The sequence below is a fragment of the Grampus griseus genome (genome assembly GCF_964374135.1).
Source record: "Grampus griseus genome assembly, chromosome: 10".
NCBI lineage: Eukaryota > Metazoa > Chordata > Mammalia > Artiodactyla > Delphinidae > Grampus > Grampus griseus.
The window spans coordinates 29351550-29374863 of NC_139004.1; the positions used below are offsets into that span (position 1 = coordinate 29351550).

At 46.3% G+C, this 23314-nt stretch overlaps 1 protein-coding gene across 1 annotated transcript in view; it reads left to right on the plus strand.

Moving 5' to 3' along the window:
* Positions 1 to 22826, plus strand: part of CLIC5 (chloride intracellular channel 5) — a 109139-nt gene extending 86313 nt beyond the window's left edge. Inside the window, exons 5-6 of the mRNA XM_082663308.1 lie at positions 10275 to 10459; positions 17888 to 22826. Of these exons, the coding sequence (XP_082519434.1) occupies positions 10275 to 10459; positions 17888 to 18055 (353 nt within the window). The 3' untranslated portion in view covers positions 18056 to 22826. The remainder of the gene's footprint in view (positions 1 to 10274; positions 10460 to 17887) is intronic.
* Positions 22827 to 23314: the final 488 nt, after the last annotated feature.

Below are 23314 nucleotides of genomic sequence, written 5' to 3' on the forward strand. Positions count from 1 at the left end.
CATGTTGCTACTCTGAAAAAATCTGGGTTCTCTTGGTAACAAAGAAGGTAAGAGTGAATTCTTGCATATAATTCACTTTCAATTTAGTAAGATTTTTTTAAAAAACTGCGGTGAAAATATCTCAGCTAGCCATGCCAAAAAAAGGCATACTATTTCAAATTCTCCCTTGGGGTTGACCAATTCTGAATCATTACCCCACCTAGGTTTTAGGCAACAGAAATATAAAATTGCACACTTAATCTGCAATACTCTTACTTCAAACTTTAGAAAATACAAGACTCACGTAGCAAAAACTGTTTAGTAAAAGTTATAATACACAGTGGAGAGTTTCCACCCCCCCCAGACTGTAATCCATGGGGGGGCAAGAGCAGGCACCCAGAGATCTGCTCTGAGCAAGGGAGGGGGCGGGTGTTATTGTGGCCTATCTGGAAAATTCTGCAAAAGTGTCGGCCACCCCCAACCCCCACTCATCTTAGCCTCTAAGTTTGCCTCATTGCATGACTGTTAGGAAGAAGGCCCACTCTGGTGGGACTGTGGTCACGGCAGCAGAGTCAGAGTGAAAGGACCAGCTGAACACAAGAAAAAAAGACTCTGCCTAATTCATCCGGGGTGACTTTCTCGAGGCAGACGACCAGTCAAGCACGATATTTATCAAACATTCCTTTTCCTTGCAACTCTGAGAATTTATTAGCTGTTTTGTAGCTTTGATCCTTATACAGCAGCATCATCACACACTACACATAACGACCGCTTACTGCCTGCCAAGCGCTGTCCCAAGCCCTCTGCAGGCATTATTCACGGCCACCCTATAAGGTGTGCTGTGCTATGATGTCTATTTTGCACATGAGGAAACTGAGACACCAGAGGTTAAGGTAGTATGTGGCAGAGCTGGGATCCCAACCCAAGCAGCTGGTCCCATGGTCTGTGCACTTGATCTGGGCACAGTATATACATTTAATACACCTCATTATTGAAAATGCATGTGGTACGGAGTTTTTGAACAAGAGTAGGTAGGTCATTTCGGAAATTGGGATCAAATCAACTCATAAAACAACACATACTGATTGAACAACTACCATGTGTGTTTCGCTATATATACCCAACCATCCCAGTTTCACCTCTAGAGTCCTAACTCAGCAATCTGTGGGGGACTAGGAGTCCCAAACCTGGCCCATAGAGGGCGCTCCATAGATACCCGTTTAACAAATGAAAGAATGGACCAACGGGAAAGGACTTTATAATCACAAAACGACTAGAACCAGTAATCATTTAAATACAGAGCTGTGACAGCAGGGTGGCCGTTTTTAAAGCTGTTAATAGCTCTTACATAAAAGATGTGGCCATTTGAGGATGAAGCAAGACAGAATGTGGTTAAATCATTTCAGCCTGTTTGGAGGGGTTGAGAGTTGAGAATGAAAGTCTCTAGGTCTAAACCCTGGAACAGATGACTGAGAAAGTTAGAACCTCCCTTGACCAGCTCCTTCCAAATGTTTGAACATCAACACTCCAGCTAATCTATGGCCTGGTACTTAAAAATAACCTGTTGGAAAGTCACTGTAAAAAAACTCCCAGTTTTCAGCCTGATTCAGTCCGCTGCATAAACTACGACCAGCATTAATAGCTTTAGTCAGCATTTATGTCGCTCTTCCTATTAGCACAATGGGTTTTACAACCATTTATGAGTTTCTGGAAAGCCTAATAGAAAACACACATACGTGTTCGCTGTGGAAGTTGCAGAAGTTTTTTTTTTTTTGAATCTCCTGTAGCCAGTAGGGGGCGCCACCTCCCCGTCACAAAAGTCGGGGCCAGGCTCCCTAATGCGGACCACATTCCCTCCTGGCGGCTCCAGCTAGTTTTTACCCTCCCTGGTGAGTTTCTGCATTTTCCTCTTCAGCTGGCTGCATTCAGTGTCTCTCTTTCTCCTCCCGTTCATAAATAAACATTTGGGGCGTTTACATGGTACAGACTGTGTCCACAAAAGGAAACCTACGTGTGAAGAGCTAAGTGATAATCTTTCTCTTCAAATTTACTGTGGCTTTTAGGAGATTTAGCAAATTATCTGAATCTGGAATTGTCTATGGGATCCATACCTCCCCTCATACTTTAAAATCATAGCTTATGAAAGGCATGTTGGATTGTCCTAACTTCTTTACCACGCTGGTGTTTTAAACACAGCCAGATAATTGCCAAAGACTCATCTTTCTTAAAGAAAAATATTTGTTATCGTTGTTTGTTGTTGTTGGGAATAATACTTCTGAACAAAGGGCAAATTTGAAGTTGATTTGTGGAGCTGTATAAATAAGATGATTATTCACAATGATGCCCTGCAGGGTTTGAGGAGGGAGCTATGCAGAGGATCTGTCTCTTCCTCAAGGAAAATCCTCTGGAATTCTTTGGAAATCTGTCAGACAGTGCCCCATTCACTCGGTGATTCGCTCCACGAAAGGGGGGTAAGGAGGCATCCAACGATGTCCTAGATCCCAATCCACTATAGTTATAAGAGTTGAATCCTGCCTTGGGAGTAGAGAATTATCTACTGGCCTCTTATTGGAAGAACCACAAGAATTTGCCATTTAAAGTCCGTCTCATTCAAGGCCAAAATCCCTCCTAGAATGGAGGAATAATACTCATGGCAGCATGAGCTGTAAACTCTTCTCAAGACCAGGGGACGCCACACAAGGGAACACTAGGGGATCTGCTGAAATTGTCGTTGCTCTTTGCTTTCTCATACACCACTGTTTTTCTGCCTTTCCTGTTTTCACCAGTGCCTAGAAATGGGGGCCTGGGAACTGCTTCCCACATACGAGCCCGTCACAGACAGAGCCCATTTGATAGCATCCTCCCCTCTGTGAGGCCAAGTCCACCATTCCTGGTCTGATGCCAAAGTGGACGTGAATTCTCCAAACCATCAAACCAAGAATATTTGACGCACCCAAAGAGCCCAGAGAGAAAAACGCTCAACCCAAAGAAATGATTCCAGGAGGCTTGGGGTCCTGAGCATGTTGGGGAATGCGGGAGTGGGCTTCACCCTCTGAGCTCCCTCGATTCTCCATGGGCCTATGAAGTTCTGGGGTGATGGGAGAAGCCTCACTTCAGACAGCCAGCTTCTGCCTTGAGTTTATCTCTTGCTCTCATCTTTTCCCCACTCTGTCCTTGCTCCATCCTCAAACTTACATTCTACAGCCATAATAATGATCATAGTTAGTATAATAACAATGATGTTTCATTAAGTCCCACCAGACTCTGTAGAACAAGTGGCAGGATTCAAACCCAGGTCTCCTGAACACCGGAGCTCTGGACCACCTTGCCTGGTATCATGCCTGTCATCACAGGCCCTCTCGGGCAGCCTGGTCCAGGGCTGTCTGACACCCCCGACCCAGGCTCTCTCCATCCCTTCCCTGATGATACCAGTGATATGCCAACATAGCCAGAGGACCCAGGCACAGCAGAGAAGGGCCCAGCAAACCGGAAGGAAAGCCGTTCCCATCTCCTACAACCCTGCTGCCATTTCTGCCTCACTGTGGTCTAAGGACCCGGCAGAGACACGGCTTTAAGAGTTAAGGGGCCGAGAGGATCAGTCACCCCTTACCTGCTTTGTGTTCTAGAAGGGTCACTGTGAATCAGAGTGGATGTGGCCCCCAGTTTCTACCTGCTTTATAATTTTCCCTCTATGTGGTCATTCATACTCATGTAACCCAGATATAACTGGGCCACCTTCCTCTCTTTAAGGACTTTTGCAAACAGAGAAAAGCTACATGACTCTAATTCCAAAACCTGGAAGAGGAATTCAGATCTTTACAGAAGATGTTTAGTGAGAGGAAATTACACTGCCCGTCACAAAGCTGAAAGTCCTAAGTATGCCCTTAGAACATCTTTTTCTCTCCTCAAAATTGTATTCTTTATGACAGCATCTACGTTTCTGCTCACCTGGCCCACCGCTTCTCTTCCCCCACCTCCCATAACTCTCCTGGGCCTTTCTGCTGCCCCCGCCCCCTCCTGTCTCCTGGATCTTTGGCCCTGGGCATCTCACGGAAGAACAATTTGACCTCCCTTGGTTTCTAAAGAAAGCCTTCTTTCTCCAAAAGGTGAGGAAGAAGTGATAGTAAATTCTATTTGATTTTTTGTTGTTGTTTTTCCCATCACATTTTCATTCATGCTTAAAGCTATCGAATATCAACAAGGTGAGGCCATCTTTGTATTTTCCCTCCAAGAATATGTGATGGCCAGAAGCATCTCTGTTGTGGTCTCCCTCAAACCACAGCAGCATTTTTTTTTTTTGCATCCTTTATATTGACATGGTCTCAAATGAGAAGATGAAAATAAAAACTTCAGTCAGCCAGGTATTTCTCAATATCTAGATATTTCTTCCTTCATAGGCGAAACCCAAATGTATTTCTTTCTTCACCCAGATGTTTTGCTGTCACTGAGGCAATGGGACAGCACTGGCCCCGAGTACAGGCAGAGTTGCTATTTGTTACTGAGGAATGATGTAAAGGGCCCTGGTAGGCTCTCTCTTCAGAGATTACTCCTTCTAGAGCCAATCCTGGTTACCGAGAGCACCAAGGATTATAGCTAAAATCAACCCGTTAATAGCAGAGTACAAATACGTTATCAAATAGCTGGAAGCTAGGGCTTCCCTGGTGGCGCAGTGGTTGAGAGTCCGCCTGCCGTTGCAGGGGACGCAGGTTCGTGCCCCGGTCCGGGAAGATCCCACATGCCGCGGAGCAGCTGGGCCTGTGAGCCACGGCTGCTGAACCTGCGCGTCCGGAGCCTGTGCTCCGCAACGGGAGAGGCCACAACAGTGAGAGGCCGGCGTACCGCAAAAAAAAAAAAAAGCTGGAAGCTAGGACATGAGGAATGGTATCCTGACAGCCACACTCTTGTCAGAGGATAAGGGTACGTGAGAAAGGTCTGCAGTATGGAAGGAAGACGGCAGGCTGGGTGGACCCCCAAGGAGCAGTGGGCCAGCGCATAGCATCCAGACGTGGCCTTGCGGAGTAAAAGAAGCTTAAGTTTTAGAATCCAGCAGCCCTGGTTTTAAATCCTCGTTTTGCTTTTAATTCATATGATAGGATTACTATTTTGAAAATATTTTCCTGAGTACATAACTCTAATCTGTCCTAGGCCTCCATCAGCTCCATGAGAGATGAGGGTTACTATAGAAGGAATTCTAAGAAAGAAAAAAGAATTTAATAGTTAGCTTCTGATATTCAAAATAGCATTTTCAACAAGACAGTAGCCTTGCACGCCAAGCTATTGTCTTAAAATGTCCTAGATGCCTTTTTCTCTCTCCATTTTATCACGTTGGGAGCCAGGCCTGGAGGACTCAGCTCACAGGGAGGATAGCTGCTCTGTGGTTGATGGAATCTTGGACGTAGGAAACGGAAACAGGGGTTTTGGGGATGAAGGAGGACAGCGAGGCAGGGAGAAAGGGAACCAGAGACGTGTCTGGGGAGCCCCATGGGGTGCTTTGCTCGGGTATTCTTCCCAATCAAAGTTTCGGGCAGAGGCAAGGAGTATCCCACCTCTGACCACCACCCAAGGGTCAACATCCCCACGGCTACTCTGGAAGGATGTGGAGCGTCAGCGTCACTGAGAAGAGACAGAGCCCCTGTGGTAGCCTCCCCAAGCCGCCCACCCGACAGACCTCAGGCTTCCCATCTCCCCAGTGCCAGGAGGTCCCAGGGTCCTCCTCACATACCTACTCCCCATTTACTCACAGGGAAGCGCACGGGAGAGCAGGCTCTCTGAGTAACTGAGCATTTTTAATGCAAAAGAGACTGAGAATTCCCTAGAGGGACTATTGAGATTATTACATCAACTAGATTCTAATCCAGAATGGACTAAATTAAAGTTGTCGTTTTCCCACGACCCACGCGTTGGGAGCTTGTCAGGAAGAGCAAAGCGGTTAAAAACAAAACAAGGGGGCTTCCCTGGTGGCACAGTGGTTGAGAGTCCGCCTGCCGATGCAGGGACGTGAGTTCGTGCCCCGGTCCGGGAAGATCCCACATGCTGCGGAGCGGCTGGGCCCGTGAGCCATGGCCGCTGAGCCTGTGCGTCCGGAGCCTGTGCTCTGCAACAGGAGAGGCCACAACAGTGAGAGGCCCCCGTACCGCAAAACAAACAAACAAAAAACAAGGTACGTTTTTTCATGGTACGCCCCAGGAGTCGTTTGGACAGCCTGCTGGCACAGGCCTGTGTGCCTTGGATGGGACTAAGACACAATGTCTTTATCTGTTCAATGGGGATGAATAATAACTCTCATCTCAATAACATCGTTGTGTATTTAAATGATCAGCGGCGTAAACACCCCTGGTCCACTTCAGAACATCAGTGAGTGTATTTCGTGCCGGTGTTGGGGAACAGGTTTCGAGCAGGGAAAGGAACACAGCAGGGTCCAGGGTGCCCGCTCTGGGGTAGGCTCCCAGTGACCACCATCTCCTTCTCCATGGGAGAGGTGAACAGACCCCCATCCAGGCTGCGGACCATGATCAGAGGTGGACCCCTGGTTCTTACCTGTCTGCAAGTTCACGTGCCAGAGAAAAATAACACACGAGAAACTGAAAACATAGCAACCTGGGCCCACAGGGCTGCTCCTGTCCTTTCAAAGGCCACCTGTGACATCGCTCAGCTCCAAGCGAATTTTGAGCCCCCGGGGTCTGCGTGGCTCTTTGCTGCTTGATATCCCCGCTGCACAAAGCGTGCCAGCAAACCGGGGCTGGGCCCTGCTTGCAAGAGCTCGTTGGAGGCTGAGTCTTGGCTCCCCGGTCCCCATTCAGCCTCCATGCCCGGGTAAGAGTATATTATTTTCTTAGCTCAAATTGCCGTTTCCAAGTCATTATTTCTCTACGAAGAGAAAACAATATTGGGTCTTATGTAATATCAACCTCAGTGAATCTGGAAGTGATCATGGAATGGGTGGATTTTTTTTTCCTCCTTAAAAAAGAGAAAAATAAATTTGAGATTGTTTGCATATGGCTGAGAATATTTACGAACTATTCCCCTTGTTTCCTCATCACATATTTCACCCAGTGTGTTTGTGTGTGGTACGGAATAAATCTTTACGGGAAGGGTGGGGTGGCGAGGGGAAGAAAGCAGTTCAAGGACTGGGGATCCATCCAGTGCCTGGGACGTTAGTGGTCCCGGGTCTCGGGGTCCCCTGGCCTCAGGCTTGCTTGCTGCTCTCTGAGGTTCCCCCCCCCCTCTCCGCCCAACGCCGTCCTGCTACTCAGAGGAAGTCTTTTGGAGGGAGGGTTTCAAATGCCAACACAGAAGGAATTAACATCTTCTTGTCGCTCTGGTTTCTTTCACATCCCCTTCACTCTCACCAGAGCAGAAAGTTTAACAGCAACGGTTTCATGACCTGGGTACCATTAGCCAAAAGAGATCATTAAATTCTATGGATGCCAGATTGAGCGGGGGTCAGAAGAAGGAATGAGTTGGCAGGTAGGGGGGAAAGAAGCAGCAGAGAATGTATTGGCGCTGGTCTTTGTCATTCAACAACACAGCAGTGTGTTAGCACACAGGAACTCCTATCTCCCTCTGGCCCTGCCTCTCAGCACGGCTTGTCACCGAGAAGGATCCCGAGGGAGGGTAAGGGACAGGGCTGTGGCTGGACATTCAGTCAGTAAGAGAAGCCAAGCTGCAGGCCATTGAATTTCCTCCTCTAGGGACTGGGCTTCAGAATCGGAGCTTAGAATCTCTCGTGCTCTGCCGTACCTCGGATTTTTTGAGGAATATACTGACCAAGAGTGTGGGGTGAGGGACAGAGCAGGAGTGACTGCCACGTTTGGTAACACAATGGCAGTAAGTGTCATTAACTGATGTCCTAATAGGAGCCAGGCACTGCGTGACGCACTTTCCCCGCATTGGCTGAGTTATGACGCACTTTCCCCGCATTGGCTGAGTTAATCCTCCCGATGGCCTTATGAGAGTTAGGGATTTTTAATCCTGCAGTTGAGATGAGAAAAGCGATGCTCAGAGAGGTTGAGGAACTTGCCCACCGTCACACTTCGTAAATGCCAGGATCAGGGTCATTTCCAGGATTTGTGGAGTCGGAAGCCAATACAATAAATAGGGAATTTGAAAAGTCAAGTTCAAGGCCTTGGAGGGTAAGCCTCAGCAGCATCACAGTAAATTCACCCTGGGAGGGGTCAAAAATTAAACACAGGGTTAGCTCTGTCACATGGGCCCTTCCCTGCTGCCTCGTCTCCTCTTTTCTCTACCGTGATTATCGCCAACTCTGGCCTTCACGTTCCTGATCAAAAATGCACAAACACGAGTGATGCAACTGACACTCGGAAGATGTCCTCAGAACATCGTGACTTGATATGTTACGTGGCGTGTCGTCGTTGTAACATAAGGCAATGACCCTGCCCATTGCCAAACTTTACCCTTCCACCTTAAGAGACGGCTGGAGAGAGAGTTGAAATTTCTCCAGAACTATCCTCCCAAAGAGCTTCAGTTGCTGTTCTAGGCCTCTCTTACCAAGTTTCATGTTTCCAAGACTGGGCACTCGGGCAGGGACCTGCTCAGGTGTCTGGGGGCATTTGGAGTTAGAACCTGCAATGTCTCGTATCCCATCAATGTCTCTTTCCCTCGGGTGATATCAGCTCATCACATTTCAGCAGGCATTCTATCCGATTTTTCCTTTCTCCATTAGAATCAAGATTTTGTCATCATCTCCATAACTGAAAGGGTTAGCGGAATTTGTGGAAGCAAAGAGACCCAGTATAAATCACAGCTGCTTCAGTGGGGGTGAGCTGGGGTGCTAAGAAGTATTGTTGGCGCCCTCTGCTGGTGCGCTTGCATAGGCTTGCCGTCCCATCCCAGTCTAGACAATTACTAAGGGGAATACAAGCATCAGCATTTTTCCCAGCCCCGCTCACTCTGTTCTCCCAAACTGGAAACACAAAGCAGATGATGAAGTCCAAGTTCAAATGCCAGGGAGAAGGAAGTGTTGAGAAACCACATCCAACCTCCAGCCTGTTTTCACATGTTCCAGTAAGCGTTCAGTTGATGTATCTTGGGCTGGTGTCGTTTCATTGTCTCAGACAAAGTCTTTCTATGAAAAGACAAACACGGGTTATGCGAGGAGGAGCTAACAGAAGTCACATTTGGGGAAAATCTGAGCGAGAGCACAGTCCTCTGGGCTCTTCCTCCAGAGGCAGCTCCCTCCTTTTAGCTGCTGAAATTAACATCCAGCCTGATTCCCACTGTCTCGGTGTCAATCTCTAAACTAGAGTCTGGAAAAAACAGTCATTGGAGGGTGGGCTGATGACAGGTGCATTGGCCAATGACCTGGCTAGCCATCTCCTCCAGCGCTCCGGTGGACAGGTTCTAGGTTAGGGTTCTCTGACTGGAGTGGTCGGTGAGATTTCGGGTGGAATGACTCTGAGTGATAGTGATTTTCTATAGCTGCTCTTTCGAGTATTTTGTTCTGTTCTTATACGTAAGTGAATTATTTGCTAGATAATCACTGGGGCAAGACAGGAAAAATCTTCTGCCGCATTGTCTTCCCTCGGATTTTCACCCTTTGAGCTGTATCCGCGACAGGTTTCCATGCAGGCAGGGTTGCACATTTCTGGTGGAGCCTGCTGCCCGGTGCGTTGGCCATTCCATTTTGGACCGTTCTGATTTTTAGAACAACCCCTCTAGATTAAATTCAAGGATGCCTCCTTGATACCCGCTGGTTCCCTGGGGGCAGCCCCGGACATGGGTGCTCACTGTCGTATGTCATGTCTTCCTGGAAGCCTTCACACCTCTCCTCCTGAGGTTGGGTTAGCCATAGCTAAGGCTGCCCCCAAATCTGGTGCCTATCTCTGTCCTAGGACCTCTCTGCAGTTGTTGTTTACTTATTTAATAGTTCTTTCTTTCTACAAACTTATTATGCGGGTTGATTGCGGAATATCGGCAAGATTTAGATGAGCAAAAGAAGAAAGTGAAAACTGACAATTATTATTGCATCTGTTGGAGAGGAACTGTACAAGCTTTGACAGATATCCTGATGGTTGTATTTCTGTATTTATATGATCTTTTCCAAAAAAAAAGGATGAGCAAATGTTTATTGTTTGGTTAAGGTTTGCTTTTTCAGGCTGTTTAATACTCTTCTATGGCATCGTGTACGTGGCTGTCAGGTACTCTGTAGTATGGGGGGAACCAGTATCATGAGGCCGACAGGATTCTGGATAAGCTCCTTTGTTCTGAAGACCCCGTGGCTGTCTCCAGCGGCAGGAAGGTTGACTAAAGACACTTCTTTTGCTGTCCCACGCCAGCCCTTGAGCGAGGCCTGACCAAGGCACTGAAGAAACTGGATGACTACCTGAGCACCCCTCTGCCGGAGGAGATCGACTCCAGCACTTGCGGGGACGATGACAAGGGCTCCCGGCGCAAGTTCCTGGATGGAGACGAGCTGACCCTGGCCGACTGCAACCTGCTGCCCAAGCTCCACGTGGTCAAGGTAAAAACGCTTAATCTATCTGCAGATGCTCCCCAGGTCCAGCTCCATCAAAGGCCCGGGTCACCTGTGGAGGTGAGGCGAGGGCAGTGCCGCCTGCTGACGGAGAGTCAGAGCTCGGAAGTCACGCGAACCGGGACCCCAAGTCAGCCTCCGCGGCATGCTGGCTGTATAGCCTCTCTGAGCTCCAGGTTACACCTGTAACATAGGCATGTATTGTTTAACTAGGGCTGTTGGGAGACTAACTGCGGCCTGAACGTTCCTGCCATATTGTAAGGGCTCGATAGATAATAGTTGCTATTATTGTCCTGTTATATATAGTCCTGTCACTCCACAGGCCTCTTCCTTACCTCTTCCTCATAGGTTTTCACTGGCCACACCTCCACCCCGACATCTCTATTAAGCGTGCCCTCATATGCATGTTTTCTTTGTGGGCAGATGCACCTTCTGATTCCCTGTAGCCACTCTCTGGGGCAGGCAGCCACCTTCCTCATCTACCAGTTGAAGAGCTGGATTTTCTTGCTACTGCTGCACTTACTGATCACGGTTAACCTGCAGTGTAATCCTTTCCTATACCAGCCTTAGGATCTGAGAATTGGAAAGAAGGGGGAAATTCTGAGGTCACCCTAATCTCCCACCCCAAAGTGGACCCCTTCCTGTGTGTCTGTGACAGGCTTCTGTGCAGCTGTGACTGCACGTTTCTGATGATGAAGAGCCCTCTGCCTACCGAGCCAGCCCTACTATTTTGGACGGTTCCAGTTATTAAACCATCCTTCTTTATATGGAGCCCAAACGTGCCTCCCTGCTCCCTTGGTTCTCTGGAGCAACACGAAACAGGGCTGCTCTCTTCGTCTCATTTGAAGACAGCAGTTGTGTCTCCCACATTTCTCTACACTAATACTTCTTCTCACATCCTTTTTTTTCATTTTTATTTTTTTAACCATTTTATTTGTTTGTTTTAAAATCATCTTTCTTGGAGTATAGTTGATTTACAATGTTGTGTTAGTTCCGGATGTTCAGCAAAGTGATCCAGTTATATATATATATTCTTTTTCAGATTCTTTTCCATTATGGGTTATTACGAGATATGGAGTATAGTTCCCTGTGCTATACTGTTGTTGTCTATCTATGTTATATATAGTAGTGTGTATATGTTAATCCCAAACTCCTAATTTATCTCCACCCCTCGCCCCCCAACTATCCCCATTGGTAACCATAGTTTGTTTTCTATCACATCCTTTTCTGACTCTCACCAGACCAGAGAAAATTACAGTGTGATCGTAGAGCTAGACTGCTCTCTACGTTTATATGTGTTAATATCTTATTGTCTCAGACAAAAAGCTCTGTGAGGACAGGTCTTCTCCAAGCATGATGGTGGGTACATGGTGGCCCTTTAATAAATACTCATTGATTGACCATTTGATCACCTAGCTTGTGATCCCCAGTTTCTTTCCACCTGTCACTAAGGAGAACCAGATTCAACCATTTATCAGCTGGATATCTGCCTACTGGTTTTCAGCTGATGTCCTGAGCTGGAAATCAGAGCCCTCCAATCAGAACACACGCCAGCTTGAGTTGAAATGTTAGCTGTGCACACACCGGTGCTCCTGCGGGACACGTCAGGGCTGGAGGCTGGCACAGAATCATGCTTGCCAGGGCTGATGGGCAGAGCAAATTCAGTCTATTAATAAGAAGACACTTTGGGTTTGGGCCAAGCCAATGGTCACTGGTAGGTCCAGCCAAGCTATGTCTTTGAAGTTATTCATTACTGCACGCCCTCCCCACCTCCAAAACATCTTTTGTTCTCATTTCCTGAGGAAAAAGTGGTACCATTAGGCGTGATATGATTCTATCAGTCACACTGTCAGAATGAGGTAATAGAAAGAACCCTGTTCTAGAAGTCCAGAGACCCAAGTTCTGGTCCCGTGGGTGCAGCAGGAGTTGGGCCAGGCCTTTTACTCTTTGGGGGAATCATTTCTCTCATGCCCAAAAGAAGAGATGTGGATTACATTCCTCCTTGCCTCTTCCCCTCACTTCCGTCCCTCCTCCTGTCACTCACGCGTGGGTTGACCACCCACTCAAGAACCACGTGTCTGATCAGGTGAACAAATGGATCTTCCAGGCCTCAAGCTTCATCCTCTGGTTTCTCCAGTTCCTTCCAGCCCTGGACAACTAAGTTACACTCCTGTCCTGGGATGAAGTTCAGTGTGTCATTTACTTGGAGGAGCTGGGGATCAGAGGGAGGATGGCCCGCGAGGGGACAAAGGCTGGGCCTCACCTCCCGTCTTCTTGGATTTCTGCTGACCCAGCTTATCAGATCCCAGAGCCCTGGCAAACCTCTGAAGTGTGGAAAGCGCGAAGGGGCAGCCAAGTCAGACCTCCATTTTGGCTTCAGATGCCAAGACTTAATCTGGGCTGGGGAAGCTAACTGTTTTCATATGAAAGCAAATTCAGAACATGAGCATGGACGTTCCTGCGGACGTCAGAGCTTCTGCCGTGCGCGTCCTCTCCCTCTCTCTCTCATTGGCTCTCCTTCGGTATGTCTGCATCCTTGGAGGCTGAGTTGCTCTGGCCCCGCTGCTCACGGACAGCCTGGTTTGAACTTTCGTTGCCTGGCTGCCTTCTATTCTCATCTCCCCACACAAGCCAACGTGTGAGGAAAGAACCAGCTCTGGCCAAGGTCATGGTCCCTCCGGGCAGGGAGGGACACACGGGACTCCTGTGGCTGCCCCTGGGACCCTCGGCCCCTGGACCCTCACGTGGCACAGGGACCTGTTCAGCTGCTGAAGCAAACAGGAAGGGAGCTATATATATAAATACAAATATATATTCGTAAGGTGCATCTCTGCCGTTTTCAAGCTCACATTATATATATATGCTTTAAAAACTTGAAAATGCATTCCAGCACGTAGAGACTTGAGGCTGCCCCACGGATCAGTTTATAATTTTGAAAAATATTTTTTTTTGAAAAATATTTTTTGATCGATGCCTTGACCTCATTGTGGGCTTTTTCTTTCTGTTTTTTCCCATTTTTTAAATTGAAGTATAGTTCATGTACAATGTAAGTTACAGGTGTACAACATAGTGATTCATGATTTTTAAAGGTTATACTCCACTTACAGTTAACTATAAAATACTGGCTGTATTCCCCGTATTGTACATCTTTGTAGCTTATTTTATACGTAGTATTTTGTGCCTTTTGATCTCCTAGCCTCTATTTTGCTCCTTCCCTCTGGTAACCACTAGTCTGTTCTCTGTATCTATGAATCTGTTTCTGTTAGATTCACTAGTTTGTTCCCTTTTTTAGATTCCACATATAAATGATAACACACATGATTTGTGTCTCTCTGTATGACTTCTTCCATTTAGCATAATGCCCTCCAAGGCCATCCAGGTTGCTGCAAATAGCATTATTTCATTCTTTTTTTTTTAATTATTATTATTTTTTTATTTCATTCTTTTTTAAGGCTGAGTAATATTCCATTGTATATAGACCACATCTTCTTTATCCATTCATCTGTTGATGGGCACTTGGGTTGCTTCCATGTCTTGGCTCTTGTAAATAGTGCTGCTATGAACACTGGGGTGCATGTATCTTTTTGAAATACTGTTCTCGTTATTTTAGGGTATAAACAGGAGTGGAATTACCAGATCATACGGTGGTTCTAGTTCTAGATTTTTTGCGAAAACGTCATACTGTTTTCCACAGGGGCTGCATCGCTTTGCATCGTATGGGCCCTTTTCATTCACTCTGGCAATTTCCAGCTGCGTCCCTTGGTGGAACCTCCAGCCCTGCATGGATTTTCTCATTACCCAAGACAGCCTTTCCTGTAGGTTCGCGAGCAAACCCAAGGAGCCGCCGTCTTGCAGTGAGCAGAGGGTTCTGTCGAAGGACCCTGATTCCATCCCCTGTGTTATCGGCCACACCTATGCTAGACACACATTGCCAGGTGGCTTCTGTAGTGACCACCCCAAACCAGTTATTTTAACCGAGATAATTTCATATGAAGAAGTACTAAGAACTAGGAAGCCAAAATGTCCCTTGAGGTTCCTCCTTCAGGGCAGCAGGGCAGAGGGAAGAGGTTGGGATGATCCAAACTTGAGCTATACAATAGCCAAGACATGGAAACAACCTAAAATGTCCATTGACAGATGAATGGATAAAGAAGATGTAATATATATATATGTGTGTATACGTATATGTACATATGTATATGCAATGGGATACTACTCAGCCATAAAAAAGAATGAAACAATGCCATTTGCAGCAATATAGATGGACCTAGAGATTATCATACTGAGTGAAGCAAGTCAGAAAGAGAAAGATGAATACCATATGATATCCCTTATATGTGGAATCTAAAATATGACCCAAATGAACTTATCTACGAAACAGAGTCACAGACAGAGAGAACAGACGTGTGGTTGCCAAGGGCAGGGGTGGGGGCGGGACGGACTGGGAGTTTGGGATGAGCAAATGCAAACTAGTGTACATAGACTGGATAAGCAACAAGGTCCTACTGTACAGCACAGGGAACTCTATTCAGTATCCTGGGATAAACCATAATGGAAAATAATATGAAAAAGAATGTGTAATATATATGTATAACTGAGTCACTTTGCTGTACAGCAGAAATGAACACGACATTGTAAGTCAACTACACTTCAACAAAATAAATTAAAGAACAAAAAACCCCTAGAACTCCATGAGGGATCCCACAGAGCTACACCTTGGACCTCTGAGGTGGGGTGCTGCTTAGCTGGGGCTGAGGACTGGGTTCAGAGAGGCCTGTGGGGCTGGGACCAAGCTCGGTGGTGGGCTCACTGTTGTGTGCTGGCCTCTCTGAGCTGGTGTGAGGACACGGGTCCTGTGAGCTTTGCAGAATGGCAAACTGGATTCAGCTGCTGCTACTGGAGAAAAGGAGACTCTCATAGGAACAGGAAACCCACAGGAAGGGGCCAGTCCCTGCTCCCTCTTCCAGTCGCACAGCCTCTCTCTAGCACCCCCTGTTGTCATAGCCTCAGGGGAGTTGCCAGCAAAGCAGAGGTAAGGTTTGCAGTCCCAGTCCCAGCATCACCAAGAAGCCGGTACAGCTACACCGGTAGGTCTGGAGATAAAGCAACAGTAGCTGAATAATTGGCACAGGAGGGATTCTGAGTAGAGCTATTCCTTTATCATTTATGTAAGGCTGAGTGGCAAAGTGGAAAGAATTGGATTAGACAGCAGAGACTGTAATAAATATTAGTGATTAATAGAAAATTATAGATAACAGATACTGGTTGAATTATTTTCCTGTGTAATATTGTATAAACCACTAAATCTCTTGTGACTCCAGTTTGCTCATTGCAAAGGATCTGCAGGCTTTAAAGTTAAGTGTTCATATACGTTTGACACTAGATGCACTCTGTCTGATGTTCGGATAACAAGATGGTAAAGATTAAATACAGCTTTTTATTGAATCCCTGCCTGCTTGTTTAACCTCTCTCTGCCTTACTTTTCTCATCTGTAAAGTGGGAATATAACACACTCTTCCTTGTAGTGTTATTTAGGGATTTCAGTAGCTTGCCAAGTGCTTAAGGCAGGCCTGGTGCAGAGCACAGAGGGAATAGATGTTTGCTATTGTTGTTACTCTTATCAACAGCATTATTGAGGTTATCAAGGGAGACAGAAATGAAGAAGCTGTGGTTCCTGTCCTCATACTGCTCACAAGCTAGGGAAGAGAGGGGGGGATATGAACTGACTGTGATTCGGAGTAGAATAGAGCTTAGGGCCGTAATGGAAGTTCAAAGCCGATGCGGGAGATCGGAGCGGGGAAATGCATCCTCCCTGGAACGTGGTCGTGTCTATGCGACTGAGCTGTTCACACAATAGGTCATCGGTGTCCCTCACTGAGAACTGCTTTCTGGGGAACCCGGCACAGCACTGGCGCCCAGATGAAGATGAAAGCCCGGAGTGGCTGGTCTGGGGGGTTCCCTGTGTGGGAGGATCCCTGGGCCAGTGATCTAGTGACCTCTTTAAAAAGAAAGCAAGGAAAGGAGTCAGAAGGTAGTGGTGTAGGAGAGAGGCTACTCTTTGCTCTCTCCTCCCCAGTTCCCGAGGGGTAGAGGCAAGACTAGTCAATGTGAGGCCCCAGTGCCCAGCGAAACTAAAAGGGTGCCCGTTAAAAAAGTCGTCAGTTTCCAGATGTTGACAGCAGAGTGTTAAACCAAGAGCAGGGCCCTTCCGAGTGTGAGACCCCCTGTGACTCACAGGTCTCACGTCTTTGAAGCCCTCCCTGGCTAGAGAGACCTTATTAAAGAGATCACGCAGCCCCTACCTAGGAAGGAATGCATGCAGTGGGCAAAAGGTGGGTCTCAGTGAATTCTGACAACAGGTCATCTTTATTGAGCACTTAGTATGAGCCAGCCCCCCCACACCCCCAATCATTTTATGTGTATTAACTGATTTATTACTCCAAGGTAGCTCGTCTTATTACCTCCATTTTAGAGGAAAAGAATTTGGGGCTCAGAGAAGTTAAGTAACTAGTCCAAGGTCACACAGCTGTCAAGTAGTGTGGTCAGGATTGCAGATCCAGTCAGCTGGGATCCAGAGCCCACGCTTTTAACCACTATGCTACTGTGTCTCTCAACACAAACACCACTTCCCCAGAATGCCCAAGTCCACAGCCCCGAGTGTGGTAAGCTAAGGAGAGAACAGAAATCACTGTCTGTTCACTCCCACATACCCTGAACCTCCATATACATTGCTATACCTAACTTACGTTTTATGCTTTGTATTCTCTTCTGTAAATAAGGATGCTTAGTAAAGCAAAGTGGATGGGGAAAAAAGAAAAAAAAAGGTTGTCTGTAATTCAATCAAGCAGACATAACCACTGGTAATAGATTGGTGTGTATACTTCTAGTCATCCTACATATTTCTCCAAATGCCTCATACTACACTTCAAACTTAACGGCCTCTCTTGAAGCGTTTTCCAAGTCACTGGGATTTCCCCCGCAGCATCATTTTTCATGGCTCTCCAGATATGTATGATAACGTATTTATCCATTCACGTGTTGCTGGACATTTGTGTTGGATTCCATTTTTTGCTATTCCAAATAGTCCTACGGTCCTATGTGTGTAGCTAACTCTTCTTGTACACCCATGGTATTTCCTAAGGAAAAAAATCCCTGGAAGCAGAATTACTAAGTCAAAGGGCGAATTATATTTGCTTGAGAAAATACAATAAAATAAAAATAAATAAAATATAAAATAAAATAAATTGCATTAAAAAGGCAGCACTGCCACCTTGTATGACAAGCATCTTGCTGCTGGCCCCTTGGGATGCCTGGAGGGTCTTCCCTCTGTGCACACACTCGGTCATACCACTAACACCTTCCCGGTGGTTTGTTTCACGCTTTAACACCATCTCCATCCTGCCATCTCTGTTGTAGACTGTGGCCAAGAAATACCGCAACTACGATTTCCCGGCTGAGATGACGGGCTTGTGGCGGTACCTTAAGAACGCCTATGCCCGGGACGAGTTCACCAACACCTGCGCGGCCGACAGTGAGATTGAGTTGGCCTATGCGGATGTGGCCAAGCGCCTCAGCCGATCCTGAACTTGGCCGTCTTGCCCCATCACTGCTGCAGAAAGACTCACCATCTCCCCAAGGACTCCAGCTTCACGGACTCCTTTTCCACGGCACCTCCAGAAACTTCTGTTTTTATCAGGCCGCATCTTGCTGGCATCACTGGAACCCCAGCCTGCTGTCTTTGATGAAGGTCGGCACCACCCCCATCTGATCAGGCAGGAACCTGCAAGCAGAAATGAGAGAAACCGTCAAGCTCTCAGCCTTTCGGGCCTGGGCTGGGTTCAGTGTATCTGGGGTCAGTGCGGGAGAACGAACCCGTCTGTGGGATTGCCACTGGCCCCTTTTGCCAATAGCAAAATATCTCCTAGGCTGTGTTAGACACGTGCAACACCCTGTCCTCGTCCACTCACCTCTTTGTCAGTAACTCCAAGGCCAAGGCCAAACGCCATCTTAGTTCTCATTAGAAAGAGATGCAGTGCTTTTTAGGGGGAGACAGAGAGTGAATGGAAAGAATGGAGCAGGTGTCCATTTGGGCATCCGGCAGACACACCTCCAGTCACTCACCACTTTCTGGCACTCCTGTCCCTTCGGGCACTGAAGGCCAGATTGGAAAACTATTTCAGACACAGTCTCAGTTTGCTGCAGTGCCAGGCGCAGTCTGATGCTATCAGGTACCTGGCTTGATGCTCATCTCCATTTTTATCTGTCCAGGCCTTGCCAGGAAGGGCAATTGGCATGTAATTCCAAGCTGGGGGGACTGGGAAGGGGAGGGGAGGGGAACAGTGTCAATGCCAAAAGGCCCAAGGGGTCTACCAGCCATGGGGTTTGCTTGCTTACGGGAGTGGTTTCCTTGGAGATTACATGCCTGGGTTTGACTGTGTTTATCCACGAGGGAATTTTGGTCTCTGAGAAAGCGGATGGGAGTGGGGGGGTGGAGGGATGGGTGAGGATTAAAAACAAGTCCTTTAGGACTCAATGTTTCCCAGGAATCTTTTAGATAGGTCTTCTCTCTTATGATCTAAGTAAGTCTTGAACTGGTGATGTCATGTAACTACCCACCAAAATCCAAGAATTGGCCAAAAATGACTGTCCGGTCTCTTCAAGTTGTTCCTGGATGTGAGTCTGCTAAGCCGGGTGCTCTCTGAATCAACTGTAGCCTCTGATGGGTGACAGATACATTTAGGAGGTGGCTTGATCACGGAGCCTTAGGAATAAGGTCCATGGGCCTTTCTGATTGGGAAACCATGTGGTTTAAACTCGAACAGAAAATACATACACATCTGGGTAAATTTTCCTACCATCTGACTCAACTGCAAGATGAAAAAGAAGAAACTGTTTTTTAGCTAATATTTCGCTCTGTAGTCATTCCCCTTGAACTTCACCTCCTTAAAAGCTCACCCAGCTTGAGCACGGGGACCTGTGCAGAGGAAACGAAGAAAAATGAGCTAGTCATCAGCTCCCTCTTCCCGTGAACACCCTGGGAGAAAGTCCACCCGCCACAGACCCTCACCTCCAACAATCCTTCCTTCTGTGTTGCCTGTTGGTGGAGAGAGAGGCTCCCAAGTGCCCGAAAGCCCCAGGACTTGGCTCACTGGTCAGTGAGGGCAGGACGGCACAGGGCCTTCCTGTAGAAACATCACCAGATTCTAACCCAAGCAATCCCCGGACCTACCTGCCTCCAGGGATCTCTGGAGATAAAAGGGGCCCCTGATCAGAGCCAAGGAGAAGAAGCAGGAGGGTCTCCTTTAGCCCAGGGAGGAAGACGACGTTTCTCAGCAAGACATCCTATAAGCCTGAGACCTTTCAAAACGCAGAATGAATTGATGCATTTTCACCTCTAAGCGAACCTTTCCACAGACTCCCTGGTAATTTTGTCCCTGGAGATGTTTGAAAAGAACTGGTAAGGAGACAGTCCTTTTGACTGTAGGGAAGAGCCCCAAACTGGCCTCCTGGGAGGTGAAAGCTTGAATGATCCCAAAGGCCTTTTACGTAGTGTGAAATCCTATTGTCCCAGAAATCCTTCCCTCAACGTCACAGCACAAGCGTGATGATCTAAGAGGCAGTTTACTTTCCTGAGACCCAGAGAGGCGCTTTTCTTAAAGCACATCTGAGAAGCATAGCCAGCCAGCGACAGAGAAAACAGGAGGAGCTCAAGTGGAGTAGCTCCCCCAGAGGAGTTTTTGCACCCCAAGGCTCTGCTTTGATATTCAGAATTCAGCAACTGGTGAGTCTTTAAACCCAGCCTTTAAAAACAAACAAGCCAAACCAAATCCACATTGTTGGTTCTAGATGTTCTTTCTGTGGTTGACTTCGTTTTACATAAATAACAATATTAAGGCAAGGGGGTGAGGTTGGGACAGTAACCACGTAGAATAGGGAGAGGAGTGATAGATGGACAGCACTTCCTGGTACTCAATCCAGGACTATCTTTTTCTTGCAACAGGAGATTATCATGGGATGCAACTGACTATTGATATAAAGCTTTAATGTCTATGATCAGATTTATCAGAATATTTTTACATAATAATAATATTGCCTTATGATTATTTTTTTCCAAAGAGATTTTTCTCCAGATCTTTCAGCCTCCCCGGGTTTTGGCCATGACCTTGTCATGTACACAGCTTATCATCTCCCAGCAACAGTGTGGAGACGTCCTTAGGTGTCCCCAGAACCAACTCAGGGAGTATTGATGGTCTGCAGTTTGACCCTGAACTCCAGAGTGTTAAGATGGGAGGTGACCTTTGTCATTGGTCTGGAATGCATATCGATGCCTCAGAAAGCATTTCAATGATGCTGAAAGGGGATTTATTTGGGTTAAGATCCTGTTTTACTCTGGATTTAATTCTCTCCTTCGACTTTCACATCACTGTGGCTTTTTTGGTGGAGTAGCATAGTGGGGGAGAAACAAGAATCATACTCAGAACGACTGTGTTGAATTTACCCATCTTCTCAGTCCTGCCTGCCTCTCAGGTGGCCCCGAGAGGGTATGGGATAAGATTTTAATAGCTATAAAAGATGAGCTGGGTCAGTAAAATCTGGATTGATCCAGAGCATAGTTCCTTCTATCGCACACCTTCATCACCTGACAATTCAGAATCACAGGCATGAGTACGGCTGTCTTGTTTTGAACAAGGATACAGCTGCCTGGCACCAAGCTCGTGAGTTGAAAAGTGAAACCCACACTCCACTGGGTTATTGGACCGCAGGATCTCAAACCGGTTTCAGCTTCCTAGGAAATGGCACCGTCTTCAGCGTTCACTTCTCGTGCTGGTGGGGCCATTGAGGAGTTTGATCTTTTCATTAGAAAGGGGCCATGGCAAGAGTGAGGTTTCCTGGGCTGAATTTTCTAGCACTGAATGAAATAACAGAAGCTCACAACACCTGTGCCCACTGGCCACTCTGCAGAAAGACAAGACCAAGCATCTTAGAATTGTTGCAAAATGCATCATGCCCAGAATGGACCCTGAAGATCTAAGAGTCTTAGAAATCAGCAAGGTCTGGACAAAGAGAATTAAAAGGGAGGCAGAGTCAGGAAAGTGCAGGTCTACCCAGCAAGTTTTCCATCAGGAGGAAGCAGGGAGAGTCTGTCTGAAATTAAGTTGGTCTAAGACATCCAGTAGGTATGTCTGTGGTTCCTATTTCCACTGACCAGGAGCCAGGTCAACAGCAGAGGGAATCAAGATGCCGGTGTCTTCCTCCTTGGAAAGATGAAGCAGTAACTCATGGTTAAAAGTAAGCTCGATGATTCACAAGGGATCACTTTCTTATCTCTTATGTAACATTAAAAAGAACCTAAAGCATTAGAGAAAGGAGTGTGCCTGTGAAGCATCCTGGTTCTGGTGTTGGGACAGAAGTGATCACGTCATTGGCTTTGGGGCCCTTCTAGCACACAAGGCCCATTAGCTTCTATCCACTGCCCTTGGCATTTAATCCAAACAACACGTGCCCTCCTGTGAATGCGTCTTCCTCTCCCTTTGTCAGTATTCTCCTCCCAGTTTACTTTCAGGATACTTTCATTTCGTAATTAGGTATGATCCAAAGTGTGCGTAATCTTACTTAATGTTACTCAAGGAAATGGATCCAATGCTACCCTCTGCAACCAAAACTAAAATTTAAAGTTGCCTCGTTGTAGGGTTTGGGCTAATCTGTGTTTCTCTAAAAGCAATCTGTTTTTTTGGCAAAATACAATTTTAAGGATACAGTTGTCTAAGGTATTTATGTATAATTAGAGATTTTGCAATACTGACTATGCATATATTTAAAATATAAAATACCCAGCTGATGTTTGAATTTGTCTATCTTTCCTGACCACCTGCCTATCCCATTTTATAAGCTGGAGAGCTAACTAATTTAGCAAAAGAAGCCTAGCTTTTATAAAAGATCAAACGTATCATTTTATAAAGACACTCCCAATGATGGTAACTTGATTTTCTCAGGACCTTTAACTGTGGTGATAAAATCGCAGGTCTTGCTTTCAAGCCTTAATAATGTAAAATGCCTTTTCATGAAGATATTGCTGAGTGTCTTCCTCATGAACCTGAACCAGTCATAAATTTGTTTTCCAGTCTTGATTGATATTGACTGATTCCAATAAAGTTGGTTTATTTTCAAATATTACAAAGGCGATCATCAGACTTCTTACCGGAGGTGGGGATTTCCTATGCTGTTTGAAATGTGTACGAAATACCTCTTTTTTTCCCAAACGTTATTTTATTTTCCCATTGTAAAAGAAAATATGTTCATTCTTCTTAAAAATCAAAAGCAAATAAAAATTACACAGCAATAAAAAAGAATGAAATAGGGAATTCCCTGGTGGTACAGTGGTTAGGATTTGGCGCTCTCACTGCCGAGGCCCTGGGTTCAGTCCCCGGTTGGGGAACTAAGATCCCGCAAGCCCCACGGTGCAGCTAAAAAAAAAGTAATAAAAGGAATGAAATAATGCCATTTGTAGCAACATGGATGGACCGAAAGATTATCCTACTGAGTGAAGTAAGCTAGACAAAGACACATATCATATGATATCGCTTCTGCGTGGAATCTGAAAAATAAAAGATACAAATGAACTTATTTACAAAACAGAAATAGACCCAGAGACATAGAAAACAAATTTATGATTACCAAAGGTGTGGGGGGGGAGGGATAAATTAGGAGGATGGGATTAACGGATACACACTACTGTATATAAAATAGACAACCAACAAGGACCTACTGTATAGCACAGAGAACTATACTCAATATTTTGTAATAACCTATAAGGGCAAAGAATCTGGAAAAGAATGAATATAT